Source organism: Eulemur rufifrons, chromosome 28 (assembly GCF_041146395.1).
Source record: "Eulemur rufifrons isolate Redbay chromosome 28, OSU_ERuf_1, whole genome shotgun sequence".
Lineage (NCBI taxonomy): Eukaryota > Metazoa > Chordata > Mammalia > Primates > Lemuridae > Eulemur > Eulemur rufifrons.
The window spans coordinates 29,959,927-29,977,478 of NC_091010.1; the positions used below are offsets into that span (position 1 = coordinate 29,959,927).

The 17,552-nt window shown below is 38.0% G+C and overlaps 1 protein-coding gene across 1 annotated transcript in view; it reads left to right on the forward strand.

The window, feature by feature from the left end:
• ANK3 (ankyrin 3) overlaps positions 1–17,552 on the forward strand; it is a 317,709-nt gene that overhangs the window by 108,603 nt on the left and 191,554 nt on the right. Inside the window, exons 5-7 of the mRNA XM_069460452.1 lie at positions 2,343–2,441; positions 8,088–8,273; positions 10,146–10,244. Of these exons, the coding sequence (XP_069316553.1) occupies positions 2,343–2,441; positions 8,088–8,273; positions 10,146–10,244 (384 nt within the window). The remainder of the gene's footprint in view (positions 1–2,342; positions 2,442–8,087; positions 8,274–10,145; positions 10,245–17,552) is intronic.

Here is a 17,552-nt window from a genome sequence, read left to right on the forward strand (position 1 = left end):
TTTAATGATCTTTCATTTTGGTCAATTAAGAAAATGGGAAAATAAGTGATATGATGAGGGTAATCCTAAACTACCTTTCCAGTTTCCGGCATAGCTCAGGGAAGAGTGACAAAGATGAAAGACACTCAGATGCATAGATATACATGCACACACACACACACACACACACAATGTTTTGCAGTTATTCCATGCTTCATGTTTAAATGTTGATATAAACCCTCATAACCAAACAGAGCAGCAGTGGGCTCCAGAGGTATTACCAGGTAGACAAAAGGAAGCGGCTTGAATAGGCTGTTACGTTCCACTGCCTCTAATTTTGTGTTTCTAATCTTGAGCTTGGCAACCAGATAACCTAACTTGTTTCAATTGTGTACAAAATAGAGTATGTAGAATAGAGAGGAACTTTATGATAAGTGCATAGCCGTGGTGGATTTGTTATAGGGCATCACTTTTATGTGCTCAAGGATCTTTTTAACTGACTTTCTAATTCTCGGCTAAAAGCCAAAAAAACGAGGTCACCAGAGGCTGAACTTATGGATAACTAAGGTATTCATATAGTAGTTGATAATTGTAATAATGGACCTAAACCTTTTGAATCACTCAATTTGAATAAGAGGTAACATTTTCGTTTGGAATATATTTACTTTTATTCTTTGAAATTATATGAAATGATACAATAAAATTCCAGAACATTCAGTTAAATAGAAACTGCATTCTGAAAAATGTATTTACAGCCTGGCACGGTGGCTCAAGCCTATAATCCTAGCACTTTGGGAGGCCTCGGTGGGCGGATTTCTTGAGGCCAGGAGTTCATGACCAACCTGAGTACCATAGACCCCATCTCTACAAAAAATAGAAAAATTAGGTGGGCATGGTAGCATGTGTCCGTAGTTCCAGCTACTTGGGAGGCTGAGGCAGGAGCATCGCTTGAGCCCAGAAGTTTGAAGTTGCAGTGAGCTATGATGATGCCACTGCACTCTAGCCCAGCCAACAAAGCACCACCCTATCTGAAAAAAAAAAAAAAAGTATTCAAAGAGGAATGTATTGTAGTTTGAGAAATGTTTTCAAAGAGAATGTATTGTAATTTGAGTAATGTTTTGATGCTTATATCTTGCAATATGATTTTTAAATATTACAGTATATCATAGGTGTGAAATACATTCTTCTAGAGAACAGACATACATATGTGACATTTTTAATACGAAACTTAAAATGTATTGGCCGGGCGCAGTGGCTCACGCCTGTAATCCTAGCACTCTGAGAGGCTGAGGTGGGTGGATTGCTCAAGGTCAGGAGTTCGAGACCAGCCTGAGCAAGAGTGAGACCCCGTCTCTACTAAAAAAAATAGAAAGAAATTATCTGGCCAACTAAAATATATATAGAAAAAATTAGCTAGGCATGGTGGCACATGCCTGTAGTCCCAGATACTTGGAAGGCTGAGGCAGTAGGATCGCTTAAGCCCAGGAGTTTGAGGTTGCTGTGAGCGAGGCTGACGCCACGGCACTCACTCTAGCCCGTGCAACAAAGCGAAACTCTGTCTCAAAAAAAAAAAAAAAAAAAATGTAATGTGCACATTAATTTGCTTGGATCCAAGTTCTTTGGCAGTGTAAACACATTTCAGACAAGCATATACACACAAACATTCTAAATGTGTGTATATATGTATATATGTGTATGTATGAATATATATATTCTGCATATAAAAATGCTATGCTTTTGCAAAAAATGTAAGGGAAGGAAACCTACAAAAAAGAGGCTACTAATTGGATTGAATCTTACTATTTTGCAAATTGGTGGTCCTTTCTTTGCTCTAAGTGACAGCATCCACGGTAAGTTTGAAGCTATTTGATAATATAAATTCCTTTCCAAGTTCTATTTCAGATGCTTACTTTTATGTGAAAATATTACATAATTATTTAAAATAGACAATTGACATTTGGGAGCTACAATGACCAAATATGTTTTTCTTCACATCCTAGTAGTATGCATATCATCTAATAAAATCCTTTACTCATGGCAGGCTCTCAATAAGTGGCTGATGACTAAGTGAATGTAATTATTTATCTAAAGTGGGTAAATTGCTTTGAATTATACATAGACTATTAACTATGAACTATTAACTATGATCTACACTCAAATTATGAAGTGTAATTGTAAATTATACTTAAATTAGAAATTTTGCTTAAACTATGGTGTTTAGATTTTCTAATCAATATGAATATGTAAAAATATTATTAAAATTACTATATGTGGGCATTTTTTAGAGCATATGTCATCAGTACCATAGAAAAATAGATCAGTTCTAGGAAGCTGCAGACAAACATTTATTTCTTATTTTGCAGAATGGTTTCACGCCATTGTATATGGCCGCCCAGGAAAACCACCTGGAAGTTGTCAAGTTTCTTCTTGACAATGGTGCAAGCCAGAGCCTAGCCACGGAGGTAAGACACTTTGGTTTTTTTCTGTGGGTAAATTCACATACTTATAGGGTGTTTTGACAACATGGTGTTGAGAATTTGTCCCACTAATATTTTAGTTGCAGTTGTATATTAATGTGTGGGTTCATAAGTTTTTATGAAATACACTAAAAATTCTATTTTTAAAAATCTTTCATTGCATAGATACCCTTTCTGCTCCTAAATGCCTGGTTCTATCCTATAATTGAGCGATTATTTTAATATTTAACATGTTTGCTTGAGAATACTTTTCTGTCCCTTATAATTTTGCCTCAAAGGCAGCCATTGTTTTGAAATATTTTTTCAGTAAACATTAGTTTTAAATCTGTTTTTTCCAAATTTAAGTTAGTCTAATTATACTGATTGAATTCGTATATTTTTAAAGTTAACTAATTAGATCTAATATATACTTCTCAACAAAACTGCTATACATTTTTAAGTGTTAAATAGAAGTAGTATTTGAAAAGAAGATTTGCAGTCTTGAATAGAATTATTATTTAAAAATAGAAATTTAAATCATTGATACTATCTTGGGTAATATAGTTTATTATTTAAACTAATCTGGATGGAAGATTATGATCACTTAAGTGTGTAACTAGGAATCTATACTTAATAATAAAAGACCAATATTTAGGCGTACTTTATTTTTAACATAACAGTGAATTAGAGCAGTTACAGGCTTATCCCTGTCTAAAACCACTATTCTTACTTGCATGGCACAGGAAAGATGGCAATAGAGTTATCAAATTAACCTCACCCAGCTTTTGAGATTATGCCTTCTGGGAGAACCACTAGATAAATGAAGGGACAGCTCACACAAGAAGAAATATAGATGACCATAAATATATGAAAATATTCTCACTCTCACTCATAGTCAAAGAAATATGAATTTATTAGATAAAAAATGAGACCTAATCTTTAGATTAAAAAAATAGGTTAAAAAAATTTGATGGGGAGAGGAAACCAGAACTTTCCTACAATATTGGTGAAATTGATAATTGGTTGCAACATTTTTGCAGAACATTTGGCAGTAACTATCAAAAATGAATATTTATATGCCTTTTTACTTAGAAATTCCACTTCTAAGAATTTATATTACAGAAATATTAGATATATAAAAATATGTTTTAGAAGAATATTTGCATTAGGCTTCAAAAATAGTGTATAAGAATGTTAATCAACATAATAGCAATTTTAAAAAATTGGAAAGCATCTAAATTTGCACTAGTAAGAACCTATTTAGTAAATGCTGGTATAAAAGCATGCTATTCAGCACTGGTAAAAATGAGACGAGATTCTATGTACTGATATGGGAAAATGTACATAGTATATTGTTATCAATGATTTGCTCTGAGAATTAGGAAGGAGCCTTAGTTTTCACTTTATACCCATCAGTACTGCTGGGGATTTCTGTCGTGCGAATGTACTGTTTTTATAATAATATTCTTAAAGCTAGTTTAAAAATAACAACTTTTGATGACATCAAAAGAACAAACACTTAGCCAGGTGTGGGGGCATGCACCTGTAGTGCCAGCTACTCAGGAAGCTAAGGCAGGAGGATCGCTTGAGCCCAGGAGTTGGAGGCTGTAGGACATTATGATCACAGCTGTGAATAGCCACTGCACTGCAGCCTGGGCAAGATAGCAAGACCCCCCCATCTCTAATAAGAAAAAGAATAAATGTTTACTAGATGTAGAGCCATGCCTCTCTTCTTGCTCAGGAGTAGCTAGTCTGAGCACAGTGCCTCATGCACAGGCTGTACCATGGGGTGCTGCGGGAATGGGGATGGGAGTGAATTATTGGTTAAGAGAAAATCCATTTCTGTTTCAGATGGGAATAATCAAGTAATATAAATATCCTAATGAAAGTGATTCTATAGCTTTCTTTGTGAAGGTCGAGCAGTACTCTTTACACTGTAATATAAAGATCTGTGACATAAAGTATCTCTCCTTAAGAAGCAAACATAACCCCAATTTGCTAGTAGATTAGAATTAGCTTGTAAACAAATCATGAATAACTCAGAGTGCTCTAGTACTTTTTCTAAGTTTTCAAAGTCCAGAAAGAAGTACTATAACTTAAAGCAAAATAGAATGTGAGATCTTCAAATCATTAATTGTCCTTTGCCAAAGGAGATATATAAAAAAGTTTTTACTCCTTTATATTAATTTCATGTTATCATTTTTGTAGTTTTAAGGGGGGAAGAAACCAATAAATGTTCTAATAACAAGTCATGTTCATGTCTTCATGTGGGTTGCCGTCACATCACTACATAAACAATCTCTGATTACCTAGAGATGCTTGAACCTTTGAATTTTTCTTTTGGATTATTGGTATTACAGAATAAAAGAGCAAGAAATAAAACAGTTTTCATATAATATTCTAACTACAGTATTGCTCTCTCATTAGCAATGATGTTGCCATCATTTACATAGAAGTCTGTATTTACAGAACAGACAGTAGGGAGTAAATAAAGGATTCCTTAAATAGTGAGTTTTTAATAAAAATTCTAATTTGCTAACTGATGTGATCTTGCCAAATTCTTTCAAATGTATTCTTTTCAGTAAGCCTGGCACACTTCAGATCTTACATCTATGCAGCAAGTCTTTGGCATGCTTGCGGTTTGTAAAACTTGTTTTTCTATTACTACGTACTGCATATCTTTTCCATATATTGTCTTCCTTTTGCTAATTAAGATTCTGAAGCATGAGGTAAATTTGTTCATTTATTCTATAAGTAATTACTGAGCACCTATTATATGTCAGACACTCTACAAGGCAGTGAAAGTATATCCTTGAGCCACTGGGGCACGGAGCCTTTTTTCAAGTATCTTCTATCACACTTCCTTTCTGCTCTTATTTTTGTCTTAAGACAACTGCACAAAGCAAACCAAACCATTTAAACTTGGTTTTGAAGCAAAATCTGGAACTGCTAATTTTAGCTATTAACACCTTAGAGCTGGTATCTTTGTGTGTTTAATTGGCTTATGCAGGAAACACATATTCTCCTCAGTGCTGATTGACTCAGTTGCAGTTTATTTTCTGGTGCAAAGTAGTTTCCTTTACATATAGGTCCTGTGAATTTAAAAATCACATCAGCAAAAATGTGGTCATTTTGTTTTGATTCAGAACAAAAGCGGGCTGTCATTTTTACCCATTAGGTTTTGTTGAGGTTTTTAAAGTGAGATGCAAAACTAATTCTTAAGATGCAATTTTCCTTTCACCACTTTCTCCTTTAAACAATGCATTTTTCTTTCTTTGCAGAAGTAATAAATGATATAAATGAGAAAGTACAATAAAAAGCAAAAAGAAAAAGTCTCTGTCAATTTTCCCTAGAGATAATGTTTTATTCATCTAGATTGTTTGCACAGGGTCACAATATGCATACATATTTATTTTTAGGAAAATGAGATCATATATTTACCCTGTTATACAGACTGCTTTTCTTACAACATTATATTCTAAACTTTGTTATCGTTTAGGTGACATTTTGGTTGTATCCAGCCTTTGCCTGTTTGTTATCTTACTTACGTCTTCAGTCGGAGACTGTCTTTCTGGTTACATTGGTGACATTATTCTTTTCTGCTTTCCTGTTGCCTTGGATAGTAAAGTTGAAAGAAGCAGGTGGCATTTAAGTAGGATCGTGAAGCATAGAGGGTAGATAGGATTTGTATCCATAGAGAGAGGAGGAGGGCATTTCAGGATGGGGGAAATAGCTTGAGTAGAGATGCCAGGGTAGGAATTAGTCTGCACATTCATAATTAGTAAGGAGACTGGCACAAAGGATTTATACGGGAAGAGACCGCGCAGTATCATCCCTTAGGTACTTCGGGTCAATATTTCACACATCCTTGAATATAAGTGTGCTGATTTGAATCCAGTCAAATCAATTGTAGGAGTTCTAATCTATTTCCCAGCAAGAGAAGGAATGATGAAAGGGATGTTTTAGAAAGGCATTAGTGTGTACCTAGGTGCATATGTGTCTTACAGATGCTCTAATGGAACAATCCTCTATTAGGACCACAGAAATAAAATATCATGACTCAAATAAAATAATATGTAACTCACCTGCCAGTTCTCTAGTAAAAATAATTTTTAAATGTCTTTTTTGAATGTATAATAATGAAAGCATTACGGAATTACAATTTGTGAGCCAGTCTTAGGATTTTCTACCCTCTGCTGTTCATGCTGTAGTCAGCAACGCAAAATCATCTCAGATTAATTAACCACAGTGAAATCTGTAGCTGTGTCCTCTTTATTAAGTCCCAGGGTAACTCAAAATGTACCTGTGCACACTTATGTCTGAATTTATTCTAAAGTCATATTTTAATCAAACTCATAGAAACAGCGAGTAGCATGGTGGCTACCATAGGCTGCATGGTGACGGTGATGGGGAGATGTTGACCAAAAGGTACAAAGTCTTAGGAGGAATGGGGGTGGGAGGTTGGTGAATACAGTCAGTAATAGTGTATTAAACCTTTCAAAATTGCTGAGAGAATAAATTTCCAATGTACTCACCACAAAAAATAAGTATTTGAAGGGATGAATGTGTCAACTAGCTTGATTTAATCATCCTCCATTGTATTCATAGATCATAACATCACTTTGTACTCCATAAATATTTACAATTATAGGCCGGGCGCGGTGGCTCACGCCTGTAATCCTAGCACTCTGGGAGGCCGAGGTGGGCGGATCGTTTGAGCTCAGGAGTTCGAGACCAGCCTGAGCAAGAGCGAGACCCCATCTCTACTAAAAATAGAAAGAAATTATATGGACAACTAAAATATATATATACAAAAAATTAGCCAGGCATGGTGGCACATGCCTGTAGTCCCAGCTACTCGGGAGGCTGAGACAGGAGGATCGCTTGAGCTCAGGAGTTTGAGGTTGCTGTAAGCTAGGCTGACGCCACAGCACTCATTCTAGCCTGGGCAACAGAGTGAGACTCTGTCTCAAAAAAAAAAAAAAAAATTTACAATTATAATTTGTTAATTTACAATACAATTTTAAAAGAAAAAAATAACCAGAATAAATAAATAAAGTCACGCTTTGCATGATCCCTGTGTCGTCTTTCCCCCATTGGTCAGAGAAGCCAAGAGTCTTTCGTATAGACCTTTTTTAAAACAGCAATGACTGCAGTTCATTAATTCACATATACGATTTAGCACCAAATATTCATATATAATGGGCGACCCAGTACAATAATGAACCAGACAGGCAAATATTCCAGCTTTAAAATATCAGTGGAAATTTTTACATCTTATTTAAATGAGGTCTTTTGAAATTTTTGCCTGGATTTAACCCGAGATTATTTTATGTGTATTGAAATTATGGCATCTTTTTCTTTTTTATGTAGTACTTTTGTATATTTTCAAAATTTGCCCAATTAATGTATATTGAAAAAGCATTACCCATAAACTTATTACAAATTTCTTATTGTTTTTTTTTTTTTGCTTTGGTTATATACATATTTTGAAAATCTTTTCATATTTGTATCCACCTGAATATGTTGTTAGCTTTAATAACCCAAAACAAAAATTGATACTTGGTCACTTGGTTGCCTTCTTGTTTGTTAATTTAATTGAAAAAGAATCTATCCATTGGGGCCAATCTTGATCCCTCCATTTATTTGCAGGATGGCTTCACACCGTTAGCAGTAGCTTTGCAGCAAGGGCATGACCAAGTCGTTTCACTCCTGCTGGAGAATGACACCAAAGGAAAAGTGCGTCTCCCAGCTCTTCATATCGCTGCCCGAAAAGACGACACAAAAGCCGCCGCCCTGCTGCTGCAGAATGACAACAACGCGGACGTGGAGTCAAAGGTGAGGCAGCGCGGACACAGGCTCATCATGCAGCGATCCTGTGCTAGGCACACGGCCTTTAAGAACGCCTGGTCTCCCTCTTGGCAAGCTTATGCCAAACACTTACCTCCATTGCAAAGAGTAAAAACGTGAGTCCAAGCCAGCCAGCAAAGGCATGCCCTCCCTTCACATGAGAAGCTAGGGGGTGAATGGGGATGCTGCCCTATGCCTACTAAAAGGGAGGCCACCTCAAAAGAAACCGATATATATGCACCAGATCTTTTCCTTCCTTTGAATCTGGATTTCAGAATGTATTTAACACTTCTGCTCAAACATGGGGTGAAAAATTACGAAATGCTAGATAAACCTCTAGTTGCCATCTAAGATGACAGGCAAGGCACGGAGTGTAGGTCAGCTGCGGAAAGCGAGCCAGCAGTGGGAGAGCCGCAGCCCCAAATTCCCATCATTTTGTAGAACTTGAAAGTCTCTGTGGCGGACATGTGGTATTTGGACTGGGCCATTGTGCCGCCCACCATTCAGTCTAGCTTTCTTTCTGTGCCTTTTGTGCTTCCATCCGAGCTTCCATCCTCATTACTTAGCTGTCTTGAGCTTTCTGCAATCCATATCACCAATAGCGAACTAACCGTTCATTTTTTCCTCCTCTTTGCTTCCAAATGTGTTAACCTAGATGGTGGTGAATAGAACAACAGAGGTATATATATATATGCATATATGTATAATCTATATCTGCATCATCATTTTCCCATTACTTAGTGCTGCTGCCTCATGGTTTTCCCTTCTTTGCATTGCCTTCTGTAGGCTAGATACCTGCTTTATACCCCTGACCTCCCCCTGCTCCCCGCCCCCCAAAGGAGCATGTGCCAGAGAATACAGTAGTTTGATTACCAGGGCTTTCTGCAGCTGAACCTGGTGTTGGAAAGGAAGAATGAGGAATGCTTGTAACTTAAGGGTGTTGCAATAGAGTTGTATGAGATGAAGAGTTTGGACACTTTAGATGCTTATCAGCTATACCTAAAGCTGCAGACAACCCTGTCATTCTACTCATCGAGGACTGATTCTTTAGGGTTCTGCATGACACTTACCCTCCATGGTGTCAGCAAGACGAAAGGTACTTCAGAATGGTGCCAATATGACCCACCCCTCCACGACAGTCAGATAGCTAGCATGGCTAAGAAGCTTGCTACCAAATTAGAAATGCATCTAGTTCCTATAAGGTTTCAATCCTTGGGGACTAAGTGAATCGCTGCATGTTTTAGCATTTTTTTAAGGAAGTAAAATGACCTTGGTATAAATAATCCAGAAAAATGTGTTACTGAGTAGGCATTTGCTAACAAAGAAGAGATCAACTTATGGATTCTTTATAGAACACAATTGTCCATTATGCAAAACCAATTTGATGGTAGTACCTCTTCCCAAAAAACTTGCCTTTGTTATTAAAATTGGCATTTACTTTTGGTTCATTTGAATATTCTATATTGAATATATAAACTAATTGAATTTTGAGTTTTACTGCACAATTGTATCATAGTAATAAAACAGGGGTACTAATCAAGCTATGAGCTATAAAGATCTTTCCCATCATCTTTATTTTAACTTTTCGACATGTTGGCTTCTCTATAGTTCTGTTACTGGATTACTAAAACTACTCAATCTCTACCCTAGTTCCTCCCTGTTCTATTCCTCTACCTGTACATTTGGGGTTTATTAGCATCCCTGTGAGCAATTGGCACTGATCGAAACCTAGTACAGAATGGAATGTAGACCTCAGCATATTTTGCTTCCTCATTTTGATTTGGGCAGGGTTATGACAGTCACCTGTCAGCCAGGGGCCCAGCAGGAATCAAGTGAACGTCTGCTGTGTTTTCTTTACAGAGTGGCTTCACTCCGCTCCACATAGCTGCTCACTATGGAAACATCAATGTAGCCACGTTGCTGTTAAACCGAGCGGCTGCTGTGGACTTCACGGCAAGGGTAAGAGCACAGCAATGCGTGATGCCTTTTAAGCCTTTGGAACAATTGCTAACTCTCCTCTCCCAACGTAAGGAAGAGGAGATGGGGAGGGATGACCTCCAAGAGTCCTTCCAACCCATCAAAGTTATGATTTTCTACTTATCCTACCGGATCTTCATGTTTTTACATAAGTGTGCCTGCTTCCTAGAAGGAAAAGTCAAACAAGGTTAGGGATACTCAGCAGAGTGGGTGCTAAATATATAAATGCGTATATAGAAGATGTGATTCAAGTGACCATGACTGGGAACTACAAACGGTTCCCCAAGTTGAAATTTCTGAAACTGTTAGAAATTGGTCAAATGGTTCCTAGTGATCGAGAGATCAGGGTCTTGACCTTATGGTGGAATGTGCTGGAATATCAAGATGAGGTCCGAACTTCAGAACCCAAATAAGTACTAGAGACCATCTTTTGCTTTTATTTTCTGTCCCCTACCGACATTCATATCGGTAACAAGATTCTGTAACCCGAGTAAGCTCAGGTTCATTGGAGAAAGGAATTACAACATCACGTGTATCACTGCACAGCAACTTGGACATCCGGAGCAGTACTGCTCTAAATGTTAAAACAGGTTCCGTGTTAGGCTTGATCATCAGAAACATCATTGTCAAAAGTAGAAATGAAGTTGGAGGCAGGATGAAGTAGTGGCTGAAAGTCTGGACTCCGAATTCTTACTCCTCAGGTTCAAATTTTGGCTTTCACTTTTCTGCATCTATCAGTTTTCTCATAAGATGAACTGATATGAATTATGAAATTAGATAATAAATCATCATGCTAAAATAATATCACCTCTCTCTCGTTGAGTCACTGTGAGGATTAAAAGAGACAGTATATGTAAACCACTTAGCACAGTGCCCGACATAGCAGCAGCAGCACTATTATTTTGATTATAGCATTTGAAATATTATTTTTCCTAAAACCTCACTCATTAGAAGAGAAATAGGACTAGATCAGATAGGGACGTAGTGTATAATGCCAGTACTAGCAGTACAGTAGTTGCAGCAGCAGTAAAAGTAATATCATTTTTGAAGTCCTTACTGACTGGGAGATGCCAAGCTATGCATTGTCTCTCACTTATTGTACTATGAGGAAAAGTGTTATTTGTCCCTATTTTACAGAAGAGGAAAACTGAGGCTTAGAGATAAGAAGTAGCTGCTGCAGGATCACAGAGCTAGTAAGTTGGAAGAGGCAGGATTCCAGCTCCAAAGCTCTTAACCGCTCCAGTATTCCGTCTCCCTTTGGGCAACTTAAAAGGGTTTATTTTTCTTTTCTTTTTATAATTCATTAGTTTTATAAAAATGATAAAAAGCCCAGACTGTACCAACATAAAGGCTATTTCCTACCCTGTTGGCATCAGCTTGCTGAAAGCCTGTATCGGTTTCAGTGCCTCCAGAGTGCCAGGGGGTGTGTTTCACTCTAGAGCTCTGTTCTTACTGCATTAACTACATCCTTGACGTGGCAGATCCAAGGCCTGGTTTGACATTTTGAAGGGCAAAGTTAAGCACTTTTTTAAGTCAAGTATAAACAGGGCATGTCAGTGTTAAAACTGAAGTTCATTTCAAGAGGCATTCTTCTGGTTTGACTTTTGTAATTCACAGTGTAATAAAAACCTCATTAAGTCATGTCTTCTAATGAGGACATTCGGAAAATTCATGTCAGGGTGAAGTTTGAAGTTTGTCTTTGTGCCATTGTTCAGAAATTTCCGGATGCTGCTGAAAATGAGAAGATTAGGGAAATGTTTAAGCAGTTTAAGAGTATTTTCCGACTTTTTTGACCAATTTAAAGCATCCATTTACATTAAAACCATGTGGTAATTACAAAGATGCTTATTTATTGCTTAAAAACCAATGGAGACCTTAGACCCACACCGTTAACCTTACTGAGTTACCATTTGTGAATTAAAATAATCACATTGTGCTTTTGTTTAAAAGATGTTAAAATTCAGACTCTTCACCAATTCAGAAAAGCATTTTCCCCTGTCGTTGCTAATTAATGAGGCCTAATAGCATTTCTGAGCTGAAGGCTGTGGCAGAATTTGATTTCACTTTATAGAAAGCTGTGCTGTTGCTTATTCCCCAACAAGCTCTGCTTCTCTCTGCAGTTGGTGATTGATGACTTGCTTTAGGGTATCTGAGAAGGACTCTTCCTAAATAAAGAGCTTAAACCAAGGCAACTGCTACTTGCCTCAAGCAGTCCATTTTAGGTTCCAAATCTCTAGTGATTTCATTACATAATGATTGAACGTCTCTACTTTTGTACTACAGAGGTCCCTTCCTTCCCAACTTCAGTGGGGTCTCCTAGGTCATAGTTCTCTCAGGAAGATAGCAGAAATAGCAGGTGAAAGTAAGAGGCCTCTCTGAACGCAGATGGGATCAAATTTTATCTGGTCAGAGCAGCAAAGAGAGGATCATTAAGCCTCATTTGCTAAGAATTGGCTGCAAATTATAACCCTAAGTCACATGCTTTAGAACCAGGTTTGAATAGAGGTATTGATGAGATGGTTAGAGGTAGATAAAAAAAACAACAGCAGCAACCTTTGTCTTTGGAGGCTGTAGATTTTTGTTTTCTAGCTGCGCCTGAGTACAGGAAAGAGTCGAAGATTTAGATCAGAGGAGAAAGGCAGATATAGACTAGCAGTATTTGTAGCACTGTGGGCTGAGGACATAACCCCTGCTAGCAAAGAGACCTTGGGAATAGGAACAAGGACGTTTCTGGAAGCATTTCCTGCACACAGTAAAATGTTCATATCCAAAGCAAATAAAGGGCAGAAACGAATCCATGTGACTAAAGGGAGTACACAGTAGCACAGATTGCTTTCTATATTTCTTTGTAGTGCTAGCTAATTCACGCTGCAGTAAAGCAGATCGCAGCCAGTGGTGAATGCGTCCTCCAGAGTAGCAATTCTGGTAACCGACGTATATATGGCATACTTAACCTGTTTTATTAGCACCTTTCCTTAGATTTTTATTATGATGTCAATTTTGATTTCTGCATTATAATTTTGCTACGTAGAAGTAAGATATCCTGTGTGGCATCTTCAGTATTTCCTTTTGGATTATCCATGGAAATGTGTTCAGGCTCACAGGTCCGCTGCAGGGAGTTAATGCTGTAGCTGCTGAATGCTGCATTGCAGCGTCAGCATCCTTCCTTCTTCGAACTGAGTCTGCTGAGATGGCCCCCGACACCGTCTGAATTTATGCATGACCCTTGCTCTCTTGGAAAATCATTCTAGCTCTCATGGGAAGGAGAATGTAACTCAAACACACCAGAGCCACTCCTGATTATCATTCCAGTAAGGAGCATTTATGCCCTAGAGTAACAAAAGGCCAAATTATATTATGTAGATGCCTGCAAAGTTCCTTCTATTGATTGAAGAAGATAGATTAACACTTTGCTGGCTGAGTTTTTTTCATCAAACATAATGGACCACCTAACCTAATCTTCACTTTTACTGTTGACCTTTCTCTTGTAAGTTATTATTCAATTTGCCATTTTGAGAAAATAATTGAATAAAGCATCCTTTTATTAGTCTTGGTACTTAGTACTTTTTGGTTTGGTCTCTGAAGGGATTAAGGATTTACATGTTTGAGTTCTAGACCTCATTTGTTTTCAAAAGGATTTCAGGTGGTTGACAGATTGAAATATACAAAGACATATAAGGGTGAAACCGAAAAAGCAAATGTTACCAGGCAGCAGGAATGAGCCAGTGAATACAATTGGAGAATAAACTTGGCCTTAAAAGCTTCTATATGTGTAGGGGAAAGGGAAGCATGGATTATATGGTTTTCATTTTTGACAAAGGAAATCTTACTGTTATCTATAGAGGCAAATTTTTTCAGTGAAATAACTCAAACATGGTTTTTATTATATAAATCTTTCTATTAAGAACAGTGAGTTACCTAGTTACCAGTATCTTTAATTACAACACTTCAAAAGGCTCAAATTCCACTGCTCCATGCTGCCTATGGAGCTGAATGCTGAATCTCCATCTGTAAAGGCATCTTGCTCAGGGGAGATGAGAGCCTGGGCCCAGGTACTTAGGCGTATGATGTTCTGATTGTGTAGGAGAGAACTTGGTGTCTACACCACAGATCGATGGCTAGTTAACATATCTGTTGGACTGCCTTTCGCAAATAGCAGATGATTTAAAAATGAGGTTTTGATGGGTACTGAACCACATTCAGAACTCAAATCATACGAAAAGTTGCTTATTTAAGATATTGTAATTTTGGGATAAAATGAGAGCAGTGTTTTTAGATACTAGAACTACTAAACCTGTTGCTAGAAAAATAAAAGTGTAAGATTTACATTCTGCTCAAACAGGAGACCAACATGGTTCAGCATATGCATGGGCGAAATAGTGTCCGTGGATAAGCGTAACCTAGAGACTCGTTTTCTAAATTTAATTCATTTAGCAATATTTACAGAGCATCTACTATGAGCTGGATCTGAAGATTCCGACTTGAGTAACATACTTTACTGTTAGTGCTTATTACTAATACTAGACTACTTAGTACTCTATTAGTCCTCATTCTGCTCATTTGTTCAGGCACCAAGGTGTTAAACCATAAGACAGAGTCTCTCCCTTAATTCCTCAAAGCACAACTGAACCTAGGCTATAATGCTGAACAGAACTTTTCTAAGGACTTAGGGATTTAGGAAGGGAGTTCAGAGCAGAAAGGCAAAGTTGAAGGATAGGTCCTGAACAACAGTGTCCCCGAAGTCCATGGCGTATGACCGCTCCCTCGGGTGACTTCCTCCTGAGTCCCCAGAAGCCACTATGTTGCAGAGTTTATTTTACTTCCCACCAGTGGGAGCCCCTTTTACCACATTTCTCCTAGCCAGGGTCCATGCCTCTTAACCACCTCTGGACCCCATTGAGGAAGGAAAACTCTGTTTTCTCAATACCTAGGTTATCTTAGTTTAGTAGACACTAACTTGTAGGTATTAATTTTAATTTTAATTAAATTAAATTTGAAATTCATTTCTTCATTCTCAAGAGCATGTCAAGCACTCAATAGCTCCATGTGGCTAGTGGCTGCTGTGTTAGACAGCACAGATACATAACATGTCCACCATTATAGAAAGTTCTTTTGAACAAAGTAGTGACACCAGCAGTCGTAGGCCATCCTTCCCTTCAATGTCATAATTATCTGAAAATGTAACTTTCCCCCCAAGGGAGTTAGCTGCTCCCCACCCTCATCTGTGAGCATCACAGCCTGTCCCTCCACTCTCACATTAGGCCTAGAGTATCATTTTATTTCCACAGTATTGTCTGTTTTGCACACTCTGTTTGCTGTCTAAGCCCCTTGAAGGCTGGGATGCCCCATCCACCCTCTGTGTCCAGGCTTTCCCCTGGTTCCCAGGTGCTCCCGTGAGCCTGGCTCTGTGCTAATGACTTTCACGTGAATCTAATCCTCTTCACCTTCCAGTGGATGACTTGTTTGTTTTTGCTGCCTGACAGCCCTTTATCTGCCTTTTGTGAAACGGCATCTTTTGCCAAACTAATGCAGCCACTGGAATGTTCAGCTGCGCTCCATTCAGCCAGAGGGCTACGGAATGCTATGGGAAAACATCCACAACTCTGCCTCTTACCAAATAAGTGCTCAGTAAATGTCCATCGCCTCCTTTTCTTCGCAGGTGAAATATATAGTAATAATGACTTTTAAAAAGTTATCGTTTATTATCCACCTTCTTTATTAGACATTTTACATTTATTATCGCAACAATCCTAGGAGGGCTGAAGTAGAAATGCAATGAAACTTATTTATAGCTCCTACTCCCATCCTATTCTTCACCTTGCTTGCAAGACTATGAATTCCTCAAGGACAGACTTCTGTTTTCTTACACATCTTGGAATCCCTGGAGTATGGCCCAGTCCCTGGCACTGGGAGGTATTCAGCATATATTTATTGAATTGAAGAGGGAATGAACAAGTCACTTTTAGGCCTCCTTGTCCACTACTCCTGTAAACCTGCTTTCCTCTCCCTACCCTATCAAAACTCCTGTTACTTCAGCTTGAACCTCACCTGGTGTTAGGACCTGCCTCCCAAACTGAGATCAGCTGCATTAAGGCAAATGGAAAAATCCATAGGCTTCTAATAGAATTTTAGGCCAGTGTACCAAACCCAAGTGTTGAACATCAGACACAGAGGGGCAAGTGTATTTGAGCAGCAAGGAGACTTGTTATTCAGCCCTGCAGATGACCTTGGAAGACAAGCCTAGAACAAAGGAACTTGTCACCAAGGGCTACTGCCAAGCCTTGTTCAATTAAGGATGATTTAAGCAGGGCCTCAGGCTCTGGGCTTTGAAGGCTCAACCAAAGCGACCGCCAGAGGGTGCTAGAAAGGACTGCAGCTACTGGAATGTGACTCCAGTGAGAATGTGGCTAACTTTTATAATAGCTGTGTAAGGGCTTCTGGAGACACTGGTTTGTGTAGTGCGGCCTTTGCAAATATATTTTTATAATACAGTCGGCCCTTCATATCCTTAGATTCCTCATCAGTGGATTCAACCAACCATGAATTAAAAATATTCAGGAAAAGATAAAAATAACACTAGCAATAGAAAATAATACAAATAAAAAGTACAGTATTACAACTATTTACATAGCATTTACATTGTATTGGATATTATAACCTGGGGATGACTTAAAGTATACAGGAGGGTGTGCATAGGTTACGTGCAAACATATTTTATACAACGGACTTGAGCATCCACGAATTTTGGTATCCTCAAGGGTGTTGGAACCAATCCCCATGGATACCATGGGACAGCTGCGTATTTTCCCCTCGTTATATAATTCATGCTTTAAATAAGATACAATAAACCAAAAGAAAGAAAATAAAAACCACTCAGTCTTGTTCTATTTTTGAATGTTTATCCTTACAGAGATCAAACACATGCAAACACTTTTCTTTTTGTTAATATGCATTTTTTGAATAGGCTCATGTCCTAGTATAGGCTCAACAATGTTAAAGATGAAGATTTTTTTAAATGGGTTATATAAACCTCCTGAATGAAAATGGGAATTTGAGAGCATTAGCAAAGGAATGTGAGTGATGAGAAAGTAGCCCTGTGGCTACTGCATTAACCATATTCTTGTTGCCATGGTGATATTAACATCTGGGGAGAAAGGAAACCAGGAAGTTTTTGTAAGGGATGCAGAGCGGAGGAGGATGAATGTTTATATAGATTTGCTCTTATAAGCCTGCCGTGCGATCTCATCCCTGCCTTTTCCAGTTAATTTCTTGAATGCCACATCAAAGGAG